Genomic DNA, 18169 nt, shown 5'->3' with positions numbered 1-18169 from the left:
AAATATTATGTGTTTGTTTCACAATCAGTAGTTGAAAATACAAAACTGTGCTGAATAAAACTCCATCTTCTTCATTTTGAAAGCATTTTCTCTGAGGTGGAAAAGAGGAGGCGAGAGGTGAGTGAAACATGGAATGCTTTTATTCATCCGTTAGAGATCAGCGTTAGAAAAATGACAGTGGACAAAGGCAGTGCTTCCCCAGGAATGATTGCAATGTGTGGCGAGAAACAGATCGCAGCAAATCCACAAGACTTTCTTTGCATGTTATGGAGGAAAATATCTCGAGGTCATCACTTGGTTAAAACAAACACTGAGGTCTTAATGACGGCAAAGCTCAGAGCGCGTCCCCTTTACACTCAGCATTAACACGTGTACTGGCACATTATATACAAATGCCAAGCTTGGTGAAGTTGATCTTTGTATTTGGTACAGATTTTACTGAAGAAATTTGAGGTTTTCTGACCTGCTTCAAACACGGCTGGAATCCTTACAAATGAAAATTCCTGGACCAGTCTGATTTTCCATGTTGATGTTTTTTAAAGCTATTATTTGGCAAAATGAATCATGAAGATTGTACGGTCTCCAAGATAGTCCTGCTGCAGTTCCCCCCACACTGATGATGGGCCTTTTCCCCAGCAAAACATTTTGTGTCTATCAACAATGGCCGCAGTCCACTCGGCTCCTGGTTCAGTGCGATGGCTTAGTAAATGGAACCGAGCTAGGTCAACATGTCTGCTGTGGAAGAGGCCCACACACCAAGCTCGCAGTGGGTCCAAAATTGTAATCTGACCCTCTGATCAGTTTGGTTGGCATTTCTAGTCTTTCTCTGGCTCCAGTAGGCAAGACTGTACGCAGCTTTTAACAGGAAATGTCCCAAAAGGACTCACTTAACTATTGATAGCAGTCGTTCTAACCTAATTAGTACCCAAATGGTATGATTTCATCAATTGTTGATGTTGATGTGTGATATATGGTTTTTGATGACCTTATATTGTTGCATGTCTCAGATACAAATTGGGCCTCGTTTGTTTACGATGTGGGAATTAAATTCCCCTTTTCAGTGATCGTGCTCAGAGCCCAATGCCAAAAACCTGAGTCAGCCTCTTTTGTGATAATTCAGGTTTTGTATAGCCAGCTAAAGCAGCTAAAACAAAAGCCTGGCTATGCAGAGCATGCTTATATTAAACCCCTCTGCTACATGCAGTTGTTTATATAATCTACTTCTGAGATTAATAAAGTAATGTTTAAATCAAGTTTTAGGTTCTTTTTAAATTTAGCTGGTGGTAAGTGAGCCGTCTTCATCAACTATCAGATCCATCCTGGCTATGCTGTTATCGCTGTCTGTAAAGGGGTTCGGCTACTTTGCAACAAGACAGATGTTCATGCTTTCAGACAATCTCAGCCACATTTTTCTTGTGCAGAGCATCAAAGGGGGAACAGAAAGCTTGGGAACAAACAGGCTCGGGGGAATAACGCAGTGCGACGTCACCACAGATTGTCTGTCATTGTTGTTTTTTTTTCTTCTAAGTAATGACAAAAGAGGCCTGTTTTTTCCTTCTTAGCTGAGTTTGTGTGATTTATTGCTTGACGATCTCATGTGCCCAAGCCGATGAAGTAGAAACTGTTCTTTGAAAAATAAACTTTTACATTCCAGTAGGAATAACACTGCTGTCTGCACATACCGCCCTATAGAAAATATTCAGTGTTATATGAATGTTCCAGTTTGAGGCCAAGTACCAGTGCATCATAGAGTTCGTGCTCGAAAGCTTCTCACACAGCAGGGAAATGTCCAGTCTGACAGAATATCTTAACAACTGATTCCAAACCATATTGTTTTGTGCTACCTTGGGATTCGCTGCACTTGCAAATTACTAAACAAATCAAATTCAAAGTGTTGAAGCATGGCTGAGTTATTCGGGTCTCTTTTTGCGGCGCTGATCTGTTCTGAAAAACACCACGAACACGTGGAGTCGTATCTCAGCACTCAGCAGTTGCATAATTAATTCACATTTTCTGCTCGGCTCCTTAAACAGAAATTAATCATGGATGGGGCTCCGCTAATGAGGAAAAAAACCAAAAACAAGGTTTCATGTCCGGAGCCACGTTTGGTCTCAAAAGGTTTTTGGACCCTTTACTAATTTAAATCACATACGATGAGAAGAAACAAAAGAATCACGACATGAAAAAATCAACAAGGTCTCAAGTTACATTCAGCTGGAAAAACAGGAGGTAATTAAAAAAAAAAAGTATTTGTAAATATTGGATTTAATTCGGTGGAATAATCGGACACCCATGCATGCAGCCTCGTGGTGAGAGCTTGCAGCTCCTTGTGCGAGTTTCTCTTTTTCACCCTCCAATAACCGCATGAAGACGACGTAAACAGCAGCTTTTAAGTCGGAGCGGGATCACCAGCTAGCTGTTAAGACGGAAGCGACACACCTGTGAGATTTCAGTGTAATCATCAGGATCATCAGGAATGCATAATTACAGAGGAATTAAACTTGTTCTGGGGAGGCAGCTTTGAATAAACAAACAGAAAGTCCTACCTTTCAGCATTTAAACCCTGTTAAAGTAGTATTAAGGCCTCATAGTTAGACTTGCACACATGTTACAGAAATGTTGGAAAACAACCGGATGTGATCATTTAGCATGATTTTTCGTTTCTGCATAGGGTTCAATGCAAAACTTCCCCGCCCTGCCCCCACTGAGGAACCAAAAGCCAGTGAGAACGAAAACTCATCAAACGGAGGAAAAACAAAAGGACAGTTGAGAAAAACAAAACGCCGTTCACGTCGAACGCCCTGGAGTCAGAACCTGTGCAGCGCGCCCGCACTCCATCTGTGTCAGGTAGCTGGTGCATTCGTCCCTTTGTTTGCAGCGCGAAGCCCCGCCTCCGGGCCCCGTCACTTGAACATGCTCTGCAGCATGGCTGTGGCGTAGGTGGGCCGCGCCTGCCGGCTCTCGATGGCGCTGCGGAGGTACTGGATCCCGCCGCAGCGTTCCCAGATCTCCTCGAACTGCCGGGGGAGGATCTCGGCGCCCCGCTTCCTCGAGAGGCCCGTCTCCTCTAGGCTCAGCTCGCACATCTCCATGTCGTCCTTTCCTGTGAGAAGAAACGAGTCAGAAAAGAAAAAAAAGACGTGAAACGCAGTGATGAGGAACTCAAACAAGGCCAACTGCACTGTCAACAAAAATGCTTGCAGAATAGTTTCACACTGGAAAACCACCACGAGTCTGTGGCAATAGTTCACATCTCTCATTTGGAAGTTTTACTTAACTGAGAGAACCAAGTGCAGATGCCTGTTGTATAAAGAAATGTATTTCTCTCTGGATAGCAAAGTCATTTTAGCCATTTTTCTTCTTTCAATGCATTCATTTAATTATTTACTATTTTAGATCCTCTCCGATTCTAAGTTTGCTCAAAGTTTAATACAAAGTTAAAGAATAAATTAGTTAAAGTGTAAAGCTGCTATTAGTCTCAAATAGGAAAACAATGGGAGAGATGTCTATGAGAGTTATAAACCCTTTAAAGAAAAATATAAAAGTTGTGTTAATAATAAATGCCACAAAATAAATGTAAAGCTAAATATGATTGCATATTTACACAAATCAGTTTGATATTTAACAAAAATATCAAACTTAAATAAAATGTTGAATGCTAACATCTTGAACACATTTCTTTGTTGTGCATATTGTTATATAATGCTAAACTAACGTTCGTAAGGTTAGCAGCCTTAACAGCCTTTGTTTAAAAAATGTAAGAATTTTTAACTTCCTCTGAAATATTTTGTTACGACACGAGAATAATGTTGATAATAATGTTCTGATACAGTATATATATATTTTTTTTACCATGTTAATAGCTCAAATGTATGTACTTAGCATGTTAGCATGCTAAAATACTAAATGTATAAATGTTGTTAAACTGCACCATAAACTAAAAAAGTTTTTTATCTCTAAAATGGGGAGAAATTATGGTGGTAAAATTAGACATTATTGTGAAACATGTTGACAACTGACAAAAAACCCAGAGCTGCTGCTAGCATATCTAAAATGTTAGCTAAAAATAACGTTATCTTAAATAGAGATTATGTAAATGGGGTTTAAATGTGAACAAAGGGAAAAAAACACAATACAAAGTTTTTCTAAATATTTCACCAATAATCTTTTTTTATAGATGTGGTTGCTATCTACTTTTACATTAGAGGCTTAAACACAGCCAAAGTTTCAAATAATGAGTTAAAAGTAGCTAAAAGTAATTTTGCTTCATTTTCAACAGGAACAGCAGACAAACATCGTGACTGCCGCAAAGTACGAGCAGTACAACTGACAAGCTCCTGGTGCTGCCGGCAGGCTTCCAGAAGCTGGCCAATTAGATGTTTGGGGGTCTTTAAAGGAAGGGCCCCTCAAGGAGACAAACGCTAATACAGAGCATATTTATACTCAATTTCAGCTCTTTTAGCAGACCAAATGTTCCCAGTTAGTGCAAATACACCTCTGTAATACTAAAAAACTATACAGCAGTACAACACTGAAAATTAAAAACCAACAACCAAAATTTTATGGGCAGAAACATGAATTGCGTGTTTAGGTTAACTAAACCCTCTTAAGATATACTGAAGGGCATCCTAAAAGGCCAATATTTGATCATTCAAGTCTTTTGACCTGTCAGTCAAGCAAAGCTGTTCTACTAGAGTCCCAGAATGAAAATGGCCCTGAATGATACTGCCTCTTAATATCTGAAATCACAGAGTGTTTAAGGCCCACTTTAACAGTCTGAATTAAATCTGTAGCCCTAGAAGCATTCAATGCCTTTATTCCACCAAACATATTCAATGCTTGCAATTTACATTCAGTGTGTATCTACAGCTGTTAAGGCAATAACAAGTTGCAGCAGTGTGCTCTCTGAGTGTCATATGAGGCAGTTACTCACCCACATACTGACGCCGTCTGAACACAGCGGCTGCAAAACAGCAGCTATTTCCCTACGACATGAGCTTTCTGAGACCGACGACCTCACAGTGTTCAAATCACACATCCTGCACAGCCGTGACTCGCTTTCATAAAGCCTCAAACCCACAGACGAGTGCAGCCCTCAGAGCCAAATTAAAGTTGAGAAATATGCTGCTAGGAGTTGTGATGTTTGAACTCATCAGCACACATATGCTCAGACAGGTGGGTGAACAAAACAAACGCTTCGTTTTTTCCTTCTTTACTGTTGTTGTACTCGTCATTTGGTACAATCTGCGATTTTACAGCTTGTTCTGACACAAACACTCACTCAGGCGCTTTCATTTAATTTGGCAAATTGTGGGAGGATGCAGCAGCATCTGTGGATATCTGTTATATTATGTTATCAATAGAATACAAATATTACACTTTGCTCTGACAAATGTTGGAGTTTCAAACCTTTTTTCTTTAATGCAACTGGAAAAAGATTCCAGATTGTTTTTCTTTGAAGTGCTCTGTATAGAGGACAATTAAAGAAATCCCAGGCACACTTTAACAATTCAAAGTAAATGTTTATCCCCAGTTAAACATTTACTTTCATAAAATCTCTTTTAGACACGGGAATTAAAGAGCAGCATATCAGGTCAATCAAGGGATTACATTTAAGTAAAAACTGAATGTTATTGACAAGGTAAACTGTTGGAATGAGGGAAATTTCTGAGGAAAAAAAAAGGAAGGCATTTATGAAAGGCACATATTCAGGAGGCTTGCAGCTGGATAGCGTAGTGGTAAGACTGCACGGCTTTGGAATGGGATTCGCAAGTGCGATTCCCACCTGGGGGCGCCTGTATCCAGTAAGGGTCCTAGGCTAGACCCTCTCTACAGACAAATATGAAATATGATAAATATCAAGTGAGGTGTTGAGGAAAATTGACGGCGAAACAAGTAGTGTTGCAACATTTGGAGTATTTAAAAGTAGAAAGGGAGGCAGCGCCTTCAGTTTTCAGGCCCCTCCTCTATGGAGCTTCCCATTTGGATTCAGGAGACACTCTACTTTTGAGATTAGGTTTAAACCTTTCCCTTTTGCTAAAGCATATAGTCATGGCTGGATCAGCTGACCCTGAATCCTCTCTTAGTAACTCTGGATAGGTGTAGGCTGCTGGGGGATTCCCATGATGCACTGGGTGTTTCTTCTTCACTCCCTATGTGTTAATCGACCTCTCTGCATTAAATCATTCTTGTTATTAATCTCTTAATCCTGTTAAAAGGGAGTTTTTCCTTCCCACTGTCACCAAAGTGCTTGCTTATAGGGAGTCATATGATTGTTGGGTTTTTCTCTGTATGTATTATTGTAGGGTCTACCTTATAATATAAAGCGCCTTGAGGCGACTGTTGTTGTGATTTGGCGCTGTATAAATTAAATTAAATTGAATTGAACTGAATAAAGTCATGTAGAATGAAAACTGCAGCGTATCGCTCTAATGTTCTGATAAAAGCTGACGCGTGATTTCTGGCATTCTCGAAGGAGAGCTCGTCAAATCGCGGTTGATGATTCGTTGCACGGGCCTCCTAAAAATAAAAGCCTCTGCGTCTCTACGGAGAACGACCTGACGGTGCATTATGACTCGAATAAAATCAATCTGCTGCACTCGCACAAAGTCAAAGTCTTGAACATTGATTAACAGCGAAGTGCTGCTTCTGATTTCATTTCTTTCTGTGGCTGTCGCAGAATCAACTCATCGATTTTCCTCTCCACCTCCACCCTTTCTTCTCGTTTTTTCTTCTACTCTTTAACTGCTTGTTTCCTTATGCCTGTCACTCACTCTGTCATACTGTGATGCAGCCCAATGGGTGGTGTAACTGTGTTTAACTTGGTGCATATATATGTTGTTTCATTTAGTCTGTAGATGGATAGACTCTCAAAGAACAGAATAACCCGGCCACTGTCGACTAACATATGTGTGCAGAAATGTTTCCAACACAGGTGAATGTATAACGTAAGGTAAAGACAGAGATTTATTTCCATGCTCAGTCTTTGCCTCCCTCAGATATCTGGGTTGTACTGACCTGCCACCAGTAGGATTGGGTGTTTATCGGGATGCAGCTCCATCTGCCTGGCGATCCAGGGTCCGTCGAAGTGCGCGTACCACCAGCCCTTCTTCTTGTTCTGGGGGTCCTTGTACTGGTCGCTCGGCCGGATGAACGGGATGCGGAAGTAGCGCTGCTGCCGGTTCATCGCCACCTCGTACTGCCGGGCCGGTATAGGTGGGGCTGGGTTCTGCTGGGCTGTTGATTGGATGCAGAGGGAAATATATTAAAAAAAAGTTAGGAGTCTTTCATAAATCAGAGACCATGTTTACATGCAGTAGCCTGGGAAGTGGTTATGGTAAATGTAGCTTATCCTGTTTCCTGTTTATCAACCTGTGCATTAACTTATGAAGCAGAGTAAAGACAGAGTTCTTTGCAGACTAAAGATAGACAAAAACATGTTGTTGTTGTTGTTTTTAAAAAAAAATAGTTTTCTACTTGGAGACGAGGGTAAGAATTTCAACAAACCACACTAAGGCTCAGAGGATGTTTAAAACTTTAGTTTTTTGCTTAATGACATGAAAGAAAAGGCTGGAGTTGTTTTTATCTGAACTTACTAATTCCAATGTTTACAGCTCGTTTTAGTGTTTTAGCTAAAAGCTGCTCGGCCTCGTTAATTATGCAAGAGACACAATAGTGAGTTGCAGTGAGCATACAGACATTAACAACAGCTGCCTGAGCACAAATTACATCTGACATTCTCAAACTGGACAGTTTAAAGGAATATTTTTGCATTTTACTCAGTAGCACTCCAAACAGCAGCGACCGTTTAGATTAGCATAAAAACTGGAAAAGAGAGGCTGATCCTGGTAAATAATATCTACCTTCAACCTCTGTGAATTCAGTAGATACAGTTTTACATACATTTAATCTGACAAACTTTAAGGTGTTTTAAAGGCACATCTAATTAAAGCCGTAGGGGTGTCATTGGTAGCTTCGTAACCTTCAAGTTTGTCCTTTTTTCTACTAGAAGATCTGGTTACAGGATGCAGCTTCGTGTTTACCAGCTGACATGAAAGTCTTTTAAGGCAAACTTGCATATACCAAATCTGCAATTAAAGTACATTAAAATGCAAGTGATTAAAAAAAAGCTTGACCTGTGTTGAGTTTAAATGATCTTGTTCTTGACATCAACACAGCACTGTAAGTCAGAGGCTGCTTGACCTTGCGTCAGTATTCCCCTAAACATACTTAGAAAACAGGAAATACTTTGTATCAATAGGTAACTTCACATCTGAGCAGACAAGTATCACATGTGGAGTTCCCCGAGGTTCCATCTTGGGACCCCTTCTGTTTAACATTTACATGCTCCCACTGGCACAGATTATAAAGAACAACAAAATAAACTACCACAGCTATGCAGATGACACAAATATATATCACAATGTCACCAGGAGACCGAGGCCCTGTACAGGCTCTTGGTAAATGCATTGAGGAAATTAATGACTGGTTGTGCCACAATTTTCTCCAGCTAAACAAAAACAAAACTGAAGTAATAGTCTTTGGATCCAAAGAAAAACGATTACAGGTCACCAGAGAACTTCAATCTATACACCTAAAAACCACAAACCAGGCGAGAAATTTGGGTGTAGTGATGGATGCAGACCTAACTTAGAAAAACACATTAAGACAATAACACAGTCAGCTTACTATCACCTCAAGAATATTTCAAGGATAAAAGATCTGATGTCTTGGACCTGGAAAAACTAGTCCATGCATTCATCTTTAGTAGGCTTGATTACTGTAACAGCCTCTTTACAGGTCTACCTAAAAAAAAAAATCAGTCAGACAACTACAGCTCATTCAGAACTCTGCTGCTCGAGTCCTCACTAAGACCAAAAAAGTGGACCACATCAGTCCAGCTCTGAGGTCTTTACACTGGCTGCCTGTCCGTCAGAGGATAGACTTTAAAGTTCTGAATGGTTTAGGACCAAAATACATCAATGACCTCCTGACCCAGTATGAACCTTCCAGATCCCTCAGGTCATCTGGATCTGGTCTTTTATCAGTTCCCAGAGTCAGAACCAGACACGGAGAAGCTGCATTCAGCTTTTATGCTCCATATATGTGGAACAAACTCCCAGAAAGCCTCAGATCAGCTGAAACACTCAGTTTATTTAAATCCAGGTTGAAGACTCACCCACCCAGCTGCATTTGAATAAAGCACCAAATCCACACTTTTAAGCTTAAATTTCAAAACTTACATTTAACTACTGATTTTATCTACTGTTCTGATTGTATCTACTGTTTTTTTAATCAATTTTAAATCATGCTTTTTATTTGTTTTTTAATGTCTCTGTAAAGCACTTTGAATCACCTTGTTGTTGAATTGTGCTATATAAATACACTTGCCTTGCCTAAACGATGGGAATCTCAACACAGGAAGTTCAGAAAAAAAGTTAAATCTCTTTTTCCAGCGGTCATCTCCATCAGTGCACTGAGTCATCTTTGAAATGCATGTAAAGTCTGACAGGCCTGCACACTTTTTGGATGAAACAAATCCAAAAGCTTTGTCTGCTGTTTGTGAGGACAGCAACCAGCATAAACTCAGGACGGGCTCATATCTGATTGTTGCTTTTGGCTCTCATGCTTAAATCTTACCCTGCACTTGTCTACGATTCACATGGACTCCTGACCACGAACCTTCTACTGAAATGCTGCTTTATATCTACAGCTGTTAATACACAGGTCAAGGCTCAGGAACAGGACTAAACACAGAATCTCAATCAGCACAACCTGGTCAAATGTTTGATCTCCTTTTCATATTTCCCATTAACCCACAGCATGTAAACATGAAGCCCCGTCTGCCGTACTCCCATTAGGTCTGAACAAAGAGCCCATTCCCTGGTCTCCATGTCTAAGTGCAGTCAGTGAGTCCTGCTGTTAGAGCTGAGGAGGAAGAGGAGGAGGGTTAGAGATCACAGCAGAGCTGGTGGAAGAGCAAAGAAATCAGCGAGACGTGAAGCAGATGCCAGATGTTTACGAAGGGGTTTGTACACTCGTGAGAAACATTTAAAAAACAATTTGCATCTTTCTAAAAAGTGGAGTGTAAAGTAATACTCTACAGAGATTGAAGAAGCTTCTCTACGTGATAAAGGACATTTAATCTGCAGAAAATCACATTTCAGAAAGAAACTCACAAAATAAAATCTAGTTTTCGATTCATGTCAGCTCGTGTTGATATAAATTGCCTTTTTGTTCCATTTCTCAAGCTGACAAATGGAAGAAAAAGGCAACGTGTTATTTTAAACCTGGTTTCAAACATCTTTAGGTCTGTTTGGTTTTGGTTTTTTGCAGCGTTTCAAAAAAAAGTGAGAAAACCATCTTCTACAAAGCAACGCTTTGTTTAGCCGTCACCTACAAACCACCTCAGAAACCAAGAAAACAAACTTCACCTCCAGGCGTCAGCAAACTTCAAAAGAAAAACGCCAAAAAAGAGGGGAAAAAAAAAATCAGCTTTCTTTGTTTAGAAGAAGCAGCAGAAATGGAGGTTTACCCTTCAGAGAGGTACTTGTGCTGAACTCCCTGCTGCATTCACTCGGCCTGTTGATTACCGTTTGTCGTATTTTAGTACCCGAGGTGACTCAACGAGGGGTCGAGAGGAGGGTTCAGGCTTCAAGGCTGACGAACGCACAGGATAGCACTGACAAAGGGTGGAACTGGTTTCTGTGGATGAATTGCTGCACGCTGCCGTGTACCACGTATGAATGAACAAACTGATGAGTGACCCGAGTCTCCATCTGCCTTTGGAAGTAAGGTAGCTGACGTGTTCTTCCAGATGTCTTCATTGGGAGCAGTTCTGGAACGTTACAGTGAGAATGAGTCCTCATCATCCCTGGACGACATTGTTGATCTGCCTCCATCTGGGCCCAACCCGGCTTACCCACACCAGATCCATCTCCTTCAGGTCGCCATCACAGTTCCATGATGTTTTGGGCCGACGTTCGTTTGTGTTTTCCAGGTGGTGTCCAATTTATGGTGGTAGGCACACCATGCTCTGGCTATTTGTAATGTTGTAGGGATTGATGTTGTGGTTTTGTATTATAACCTCTGTTCTCAGGTTGCACTGCATTGACTTCTAGATGGGTTGGAGTCTCTGAAATGAGCCTGTAATTATCTAGTTTCGTGCTGTACAGTTCTTGCTGATGAGCCATGATAAGTGACACTCTTTACTTGGTCAGTGGGCCATCGGTAACTGCGATTAGTCCATCTGTGTTGGTTCACTTTGGTTTTGGAGGAGCTGATGTTTGCTGCTGCAGATTTAACCTTTAAGGGCAAAATTCAGCCTGAAAATCCAGATACTTGTTTCAAGACTTTCCACATTTTCTCCTGCTTTATACAACATACAGTCCAGACGTCAACAGCTTCACTTGCTAGCTTTAATATTGTTGAAGAGCTTCTTAAATGACTGAGAAAACTGTATTAAAAAACAAAACAAAACAAAAAAACCTCAGCAGGAACAAGCAATAAAACATGTTTTGGTTTCCTCTGGCTGACCTGACCTTTTTTCTCCAGTGTTTTTGAGTTCAAGTCTTGATGACATGATCTACCTCATCTTTAGGGACAATTTCGAATGTATACCTGTTAAAATAAACCTCTTTGGTCACTCAGAGTTCAATCTCCCTGTTGTGCCTTGCTCAGCTGAACAGGCCGTCGTGTATCTAAACTCTTCATTAAGTCTGGAGTGAGGGGAGTGAGCCATCTGCTTCACTGATGACTTCTTTTACTACGTTTCTCTTCCGATCAGCCGGCGTGGCGGCCTTTTCCTCCCGTCACAGCGCAGTAAACATGATGCTATCATCCCTCGGCAAACAGAAGCCAACTACCCTGAAAACCCAGAAAGCCTTCTGTCCTCCTCTCCCTCCCTCTCCTCTTCCTTGAGAAGTCCTTTCTGTGGGAGTATCAATAACAGCAGCCTAAAGAGCTCGCAGGAATATCCTCCACTCTTTATCAAAGCGTTATGGCTGTCAGGCAGGCGAGAGCTGGCACCAGCACGCTGCTCGTAAAGACAAAATGGTGCTTAAAAAAGAAGCCCAAATAATGTCTCAATACAGGCAGCAGTTGCTACGGAAACCCATCCACCACCTATTTCCTACTCCTACCACAGAAAAAAAGTACGTTTACTAGCGAAAGCACAAGCCTGAGGCCAGCAGCGATCCCAGGGCTGAGCGGGAGGGGAGGAAGGGGTTAGTAATGGCGGCGGGGTGTAAGTAGCATTACACACTAGAGGACCACTTACATGCTGTTTTCACAGGTGGTGCATGATCTGAAAGTAAACATGCCAGGTTACACGTACACACACACAGGAAGTGATGCAACACTGACACTTTATGATAACAGTGATGAATGAGAACATGAGAATGAAGACATGAACACTGACGGTATCAGACAGCACCGCGCTTCGACATCATGTCTCAGTCAGGTGTTAGTGAGGCGTGTTCAGCAGCGGCAACGAGAAAAAGGGCGACACGGAGGAACGGAGAGTCAGATTTTTACACGTAACTAAACATAAATATGCGACTCATCAAATCTAAAACTTTTGGGGGCTTTAAATCTGCGTCTGCATTGCATCTGCTCCGTAACCTGTTGCACATCACATCGATGCAGAGCACGAGAAGATGTACTGCCACGTTTGTCCTGCCGTTTCCTCCGGTTTTAGAATGAACCAGTACCAACATGATAGAAACCCCATCGCCTGGTGACGGGCAGCAGGCTCTTATACAGACTACATCTGAAGCTCTACGCAAGCATAAATCATCATGATGGTTCTGTCGACACTCTGGTGCAACACAGCGGTGCAGCACCACGTGTGAAAACTGACACACGTGGTGCTAATGAGTGTGGATGTTAGACAGAAAACCAGAGAGGGGGTTGCTCACGTCAAAGACCCTGGGAGTGATTTGGGGATCGGATATTATAAATACATGTCATCACCTTCACACACGGAGCCACGGCCACCGTTAAAGCCGGATCTTCTGACGGCTGCACATGTCACATGTCCGGAGTCGAAGCAGCAGCAGGACAAAAGCTGCGACTCTCACATGAAGGATGAGGGATAAAAGAGAGTATGCGTGTGGGGGCTCGTGGACCAATCTGTAGTCTGAGCAGTGCACACAATAGACAGCTCTGAATAAGAGCTCTTTGTCGTCATGACAACTCAACGTGTGGCACAAGGAAATGAGGCGATGGCGGTGGAGAGGTGAGAGACTGAGTCCATTTGCTCGTCTTGTTGCTGACTGACAATCACGGCAAGCTGTCAGCGACCCCGACAGACCGAAGTGCTCGTCTTTATAAAGTCTGGCATTCAAATGAAGGCATTGTTTGGTCAGAGTCCAGCACGGTGAATCAGTTTCAGATTTTGGAGACTTCAGAGGTTTAAAATCGCTCAGAGGAATCTTTAAGGTCAGAGGATCTCATTTATAAATGTGCACAAACCAAATCAGTCTCACCATTCTGCAAAAATCTGAGACTCCTTCACATCCAAACAAAAGTCGACCTCTGTGACCTCTGACCTGCAGGCTGTTCAAGGCTCAGTGTGTTTCTCTCTTCCTGTAAAGCTTCGGGTTGTTTCCTTCTTTCAAGTGTAAGTTTAAACATAAGAGAGAAAGATTAAATGGATGAGAGACCTTTGTGGCCACAAGGTTATACAAAAGGAGTTAGAAGTGTTCGAAAAATGTTTTTGAGGTACTTTGAGGTACTTTCAACGTCAATCTGCAAACGAGAGAGCTGTTTTTGTACCGAGTGCATGAAAAATGCAGAAAGCGTTTCACTCGCTGTGGGAAAAACACAAAGAGAGACAGCTCCAGAGGAATAAACGCTGCGGCGCCCGTCATACCGTAGTCGGTGACAGATTTCGGTGCTCGCTGCTCTGTATCGGTGTTCCTCTTCTTGTTCTTTGACTTCCAGGCGTGGTAAACTTTAAGCCGGCGGTGGAACTCCTCTCTGCAGGCGGCCAGCAGCTCGATGTCTGGAGGAGACAGGATCAGAAAATCAGGCAGAAGAAATACTGACAGCTTCTGCAAATACATTTCAGAGACGTACATCGATTTGAAAACTGGAGAACCTGAAAGAACCGAGAACTTGGACGAATCTGTGTAAAAGTCATATTCAAACAGAGAACCATGAATCTGACAGGAGTCTGAACCCCGTCGCTCTGGAAAAAGCAGTGCTGTCCTTCCGATTTCATCAACTCCACCATTATATTTAATAATAGTTAATAACAACATGCACTGAAAGCTTTGGTGATAATTACATATTGAAAGTGGGCTGGTTCTTGTGCACCGCTACTCTGAGCACTCAAACTTTACACAGTTCGCCTCATTCACAGTTTCACACGAGCACTTTTTCGCGGCTCTTTTTATTTAGGTGCTTACTAGCTGACATTCAAACGCATTCATACTCTGATGCATTGGAGACCAATTTGGGGCTGGTATCTTGTCCATGCAGACTGGAGCCGACAGGGATCGAACCAACAACCTTCTGATTAGTGCTGGCTGCACATCTTCCTCCAATCAGCCACTGAGTCATCAGGTTTGAGTTCAAGTCGGTGTTAAAATCCGAGCTCTGTTCTTACTTAAGTGGGGAAACCATTTCTTCACTGAGCTGGCTTTCACTGTTTCTGTCATGTTCAATTCAATTCAATTTTATTTATATAGCGCCAAATCACAACAAAAGTCGCCTCAAGGTTGAAACAGCAAAGAGGGTGAACACAAACTGAAGCAGCGCACGGCTGACCGATTCACTGGTTCAGACCTTTTCTGTGGATGTCCGACATCCCGTCAACCGGGCTTAATTCTTACTGCATAATCACAGAGGCTGCAGTGGACCAGGTGCTGGGAATCCATATTAAACAGAGGTTACCTGACATTAAACTCCCTCATTCATGTTTTCTTGAGGCAGCAGACGGTGTTTGGCTAAAGGCTGTATCAAATAAAGGGATTATAGCCTTTTAACAGGCAGACACAAGTATAAGGACGAGTAGCAGCGACCATAAGACGTAGAAGGTCACTGAAATCCGGGCCTTGGATGGCAGACGTGACAGGCCCAGCGACAAGATCGCCCTCAGTGACTTCCCCGCTTGTTTCCTAAGCATTTAGGATGAGAAATTCTCCACAGGGTTAAAGGGCAATCAGGGCCATGGCCACTAGTCACCAGCTGTCAGAGAGCAAGCACTGAGTGAAGGTTGGTTTGCTTTATCTGTGGCTGTAGATTTAAATTCTCCAGCTGGTTTGGGTTGCCTGATTGCTAACATTTTGGAAAAACAAATCTTCTCTGTGGATTTTTATGTACATAGATGTTATTTATGAACTTTTTAGGGTACAATTATACAGCTCTCTATGTCCACAAACCTTTGGCCATAAAAAGTACAATTTGTTGACAAAAAAAAATCCACATTATTGAACCGTTAAAACTCACATAATTAATATTGGCAGATGGACCAACTTTTGTTGATTCCCCCACACACGGCGCTGATGTTCATCTCAACATAATCAATGTAGTGCGCGCGCCCCGAGAGAAGGCAGGCAGCAGCATTAAGCACACATTTCATCTGGACGATTCAGATAAATGACTTCAGTAATATATAAAGAAAGAAAGGAAATAAAGAAAGAAAAACACACACATTCAATTTATCATCCAGAGTGCGAAGGCTAACACCAAGCAATGAGATGCATAATGCACACTAAGTGCTTAGGTAACGCCAGACGAACAAAAAAAACATCCTCCGTTTGTTGAGGCGAGCGGAAACCTCTGCAGAATACGCTGCGTGTCAACAGGCCCTCGACGCTGGACTTTTTTATTCTGCTGCTCGTGATGATCCGTAGCTGTGGACGTGATCGCATCAGTATGCGATCCCCTCCTCTGTCTGGGGAGGTGAGCGGCCTGTTAAACGCTGACCGAGTCATTCTATGTGTTTATATGCGGCCGCCCGCAGGCGACTCTCAGCACATTCATTTCAGAGAAGCCGGCGGGCGTCGACCCTCCTTGTCCCAGTCCTCCACGCTTCCTGCTGCGTGGATAAGGACAGGTGATCTCTGAGGTTAAACTGAGAAAGAAAGAGAGGAAACAGGCGGCTATTCTCCTCTTGGCTGTTTTCTTTAAGTTTCACTTTCTTTTATAAGTGAATCAAAATCAAACCAAGGATGAAAGTTTGTTCGTCCACTATCAGAGTCCCCTGATTGGATGTTCCACCTCCTGTACATTGAGATAACGGCTTCAGGGATGGAAGACATGTTTAGATCTTAGATAAAGCAGGAACTGCTTTGTGTATTGATGACAAAAGCTACAATTTTACAGCCGTCCAACTCAGCAGTAACACCTCAAACAGGGTTCTGAGGCTTATTAGACCACTTTCTTCCTATTGTCCAGCTTCTGGTAGCCTGCTGAGGGGCAAAGCCAGCACCTATGGCCTCTTTATCCACCAGTTGGTATGGAAGCTGAAGAAAAACTGGAAGCCTATTAAGTCAAATAATTTCTGAATGGAAATGCCCAAACACCTGAGACAAGCTTTCAGCACCGTGGTGGAGGGATGATGGTTTGGACACCTTCCAGTCACTGAGTGGACCATGAACTGTATATCAAAGTACTCTATAGACACATGAGGCCATCTGTGCCACAGATAAAGCTTGGACCAAACTGGGTCACAGAGAAGAACAATGATCCCAAGCAAAGCAGCAAATCTCCAGGAGAACGGCTGAAAAAGCAAAGAATCAAGGTGCCCCAACAGTCCGAAGTCCAGACCTCAACCTGATTTAAACACTGGTGCAGGACCTTGACAGAACTGGACATAAACAAATCCCTGCAGACCTCAATGAACTGATGCAACACAACATTAAAGGGTAAAAATTTGGCCTTTTATGGTAGAAGAACATTCCTGCTCTTGTCCTTACAGCTAAACCAGCAAATCAGCCAGAGCAGCAGTTAAAACCAGCAGCCTCGCTGCTATCATTACGTAGTAACTGAACATATTCCTTAAAAAAAGACCTATATAGACATATTATATCTGTATTTGTTGCCTTTGGGTCTCTTTCCTGTCTGTGCAGGTCCAAATATGAAATCACACTTTTTTTTCCTCTAACATTTTTAAATTATATAACAACAATTCAATAACAGTCAAATTTGGCACAGGTAACACATTCTACATATTCTGGATAGGATCATCAGCCGCTTTTTAAATGTCAGTGTAAAGGTTGAGTAGGTTCGACACTCTGATATGTTACAGTGATATCACCTCGTACTGAAATTCTTCTGTTTGACAAAGCACCTGCTACAGCTGTGGTATCATCACGATGAGTTTGGCTAAAAGAGTTGTCCTCTGTTCTGCTCGACCGGCAGTTCACTCCCACACGAGAGAAGTGGTCATAAAATGAAGCGGCGTTTACAAAAATAAAATTAAGTGGTGTGGAAAGCGAGCGGTGGCAAACAATTCTGTCAAAGCTGCCCATTTGCTGGAAACAAGAGGAGTGAACTCTTCACTCAGAACAAACAGCCTTTACGACCATTTAGCTATTCTCAGAGCGAGGACAAAGGAAGACCATGGGGTCGATAAAAATAACAGCGGTCTGTCTTCTTAGGGAGTGTGAATACAATCAGCAATTCCCATCAGTGTGCCTGTCATTGCACCGTTAAAGATCAGATTTCTATCCAAGCGCGCTGATAATGGAAAAAAGTTTAAAAATAAAAAATCAAAGAGCTCATCCTCTGAGGAGTATGAACATTCTGAGAAAATTATGATTTTTCAAGTCTGTCAGTCAAATTGAGCCATTTTAAATATATTTCGCCTCACAGCAGTGCTGGAGAAATGTCTACCGGATCCATTATTAATCCTCTGAGGACCAAGAACAGTGACTTTAAAAAATTTAAGGAGAGTCTGCTCAGTTTCCAGAAGAAGTCCATCACGAAAGTAGCTTTAAAGTACCAGTGAGAACAAAGGAACAGAGAACATCAAATTTAAGGAAAATGTGGACATGAAGCTCTGAGTTTAACATAAAGTTTAGGAATTTTAGAAGACAACAATGGACATTACAGGTTCATTAAAATCTAAAAGGTTCAACCTCTGGGAATATGAATATACACAGTAAATATGTCCATTACATATTAATACTTCAAGGCAAGGTAAAAAAAAAAAGGTTAT

The 18169-nt window shown here is 42.0% G+C and overlaps 1 protein-coding gene across 5 annotated transcripts in view; it reads right to left on the bottom strand.

Annotated features, from left to right (window-relative positions):
- Positions 1 to 121: 121 nt before the first annotated feature.
- Positions 122 to 18169, bottom strand: part of LOC146652788 (unconventional myosin-VI) — a 127453-nt gene continuing 109405 nt past the window's right edge. For 3 of the 5 annotated variants that reach the window (XM_085382994.1, XM_085382997.1, XM_085382998.1), the window contains 4 exons: positions 13874 to 14005; positions 12278 to 12304; positions 7018 to 7236; positions 122 to 3103 (listed from right to left, as the gene is read on the bottom strand). In XM_085382994.1, coding sequence (XP_085239120.1) covers positions 2904 to 3103; positions 7018 to 7236; positions 12278 to 12304; positions 13874 to 14005 — 578 coding nt within the window. In that variant the 3' untranslated portion in view covers positions 122 to 2903. The remainder of the gene's footprint in view (positions 3104 to 7017; positions 7237 to 12277; positions 12305 to 13873; positions 14006 to 18169) is intronic. The other 2 variants (XM_085382996.1, XM_085382999.1) reach the window with 1 other exon arrangement.

The sequence above is a fragment of the Rhamphochromis longiceps genome, linkage group LG15 (assembly GCF_057381845.1).
Source record: "Rhamphochromis longiceps isolate RC_006_pf linkage group LG15, R_longiceps_female_GT1.1, whole genome shotgun sequence".
Taxonomy (NCBI): Eukaryota; Metazoa; Chordata; class Actinopteri; order Cichliformes; family Cichlidae; genus Rhamphochromis; species Rhamphochromis longiceps.
The sequence above is the reverse complement of the archived record's forward strand: the minus strand, read 5'-3'. Positions and strand labels throughout refer to the sequence as shown.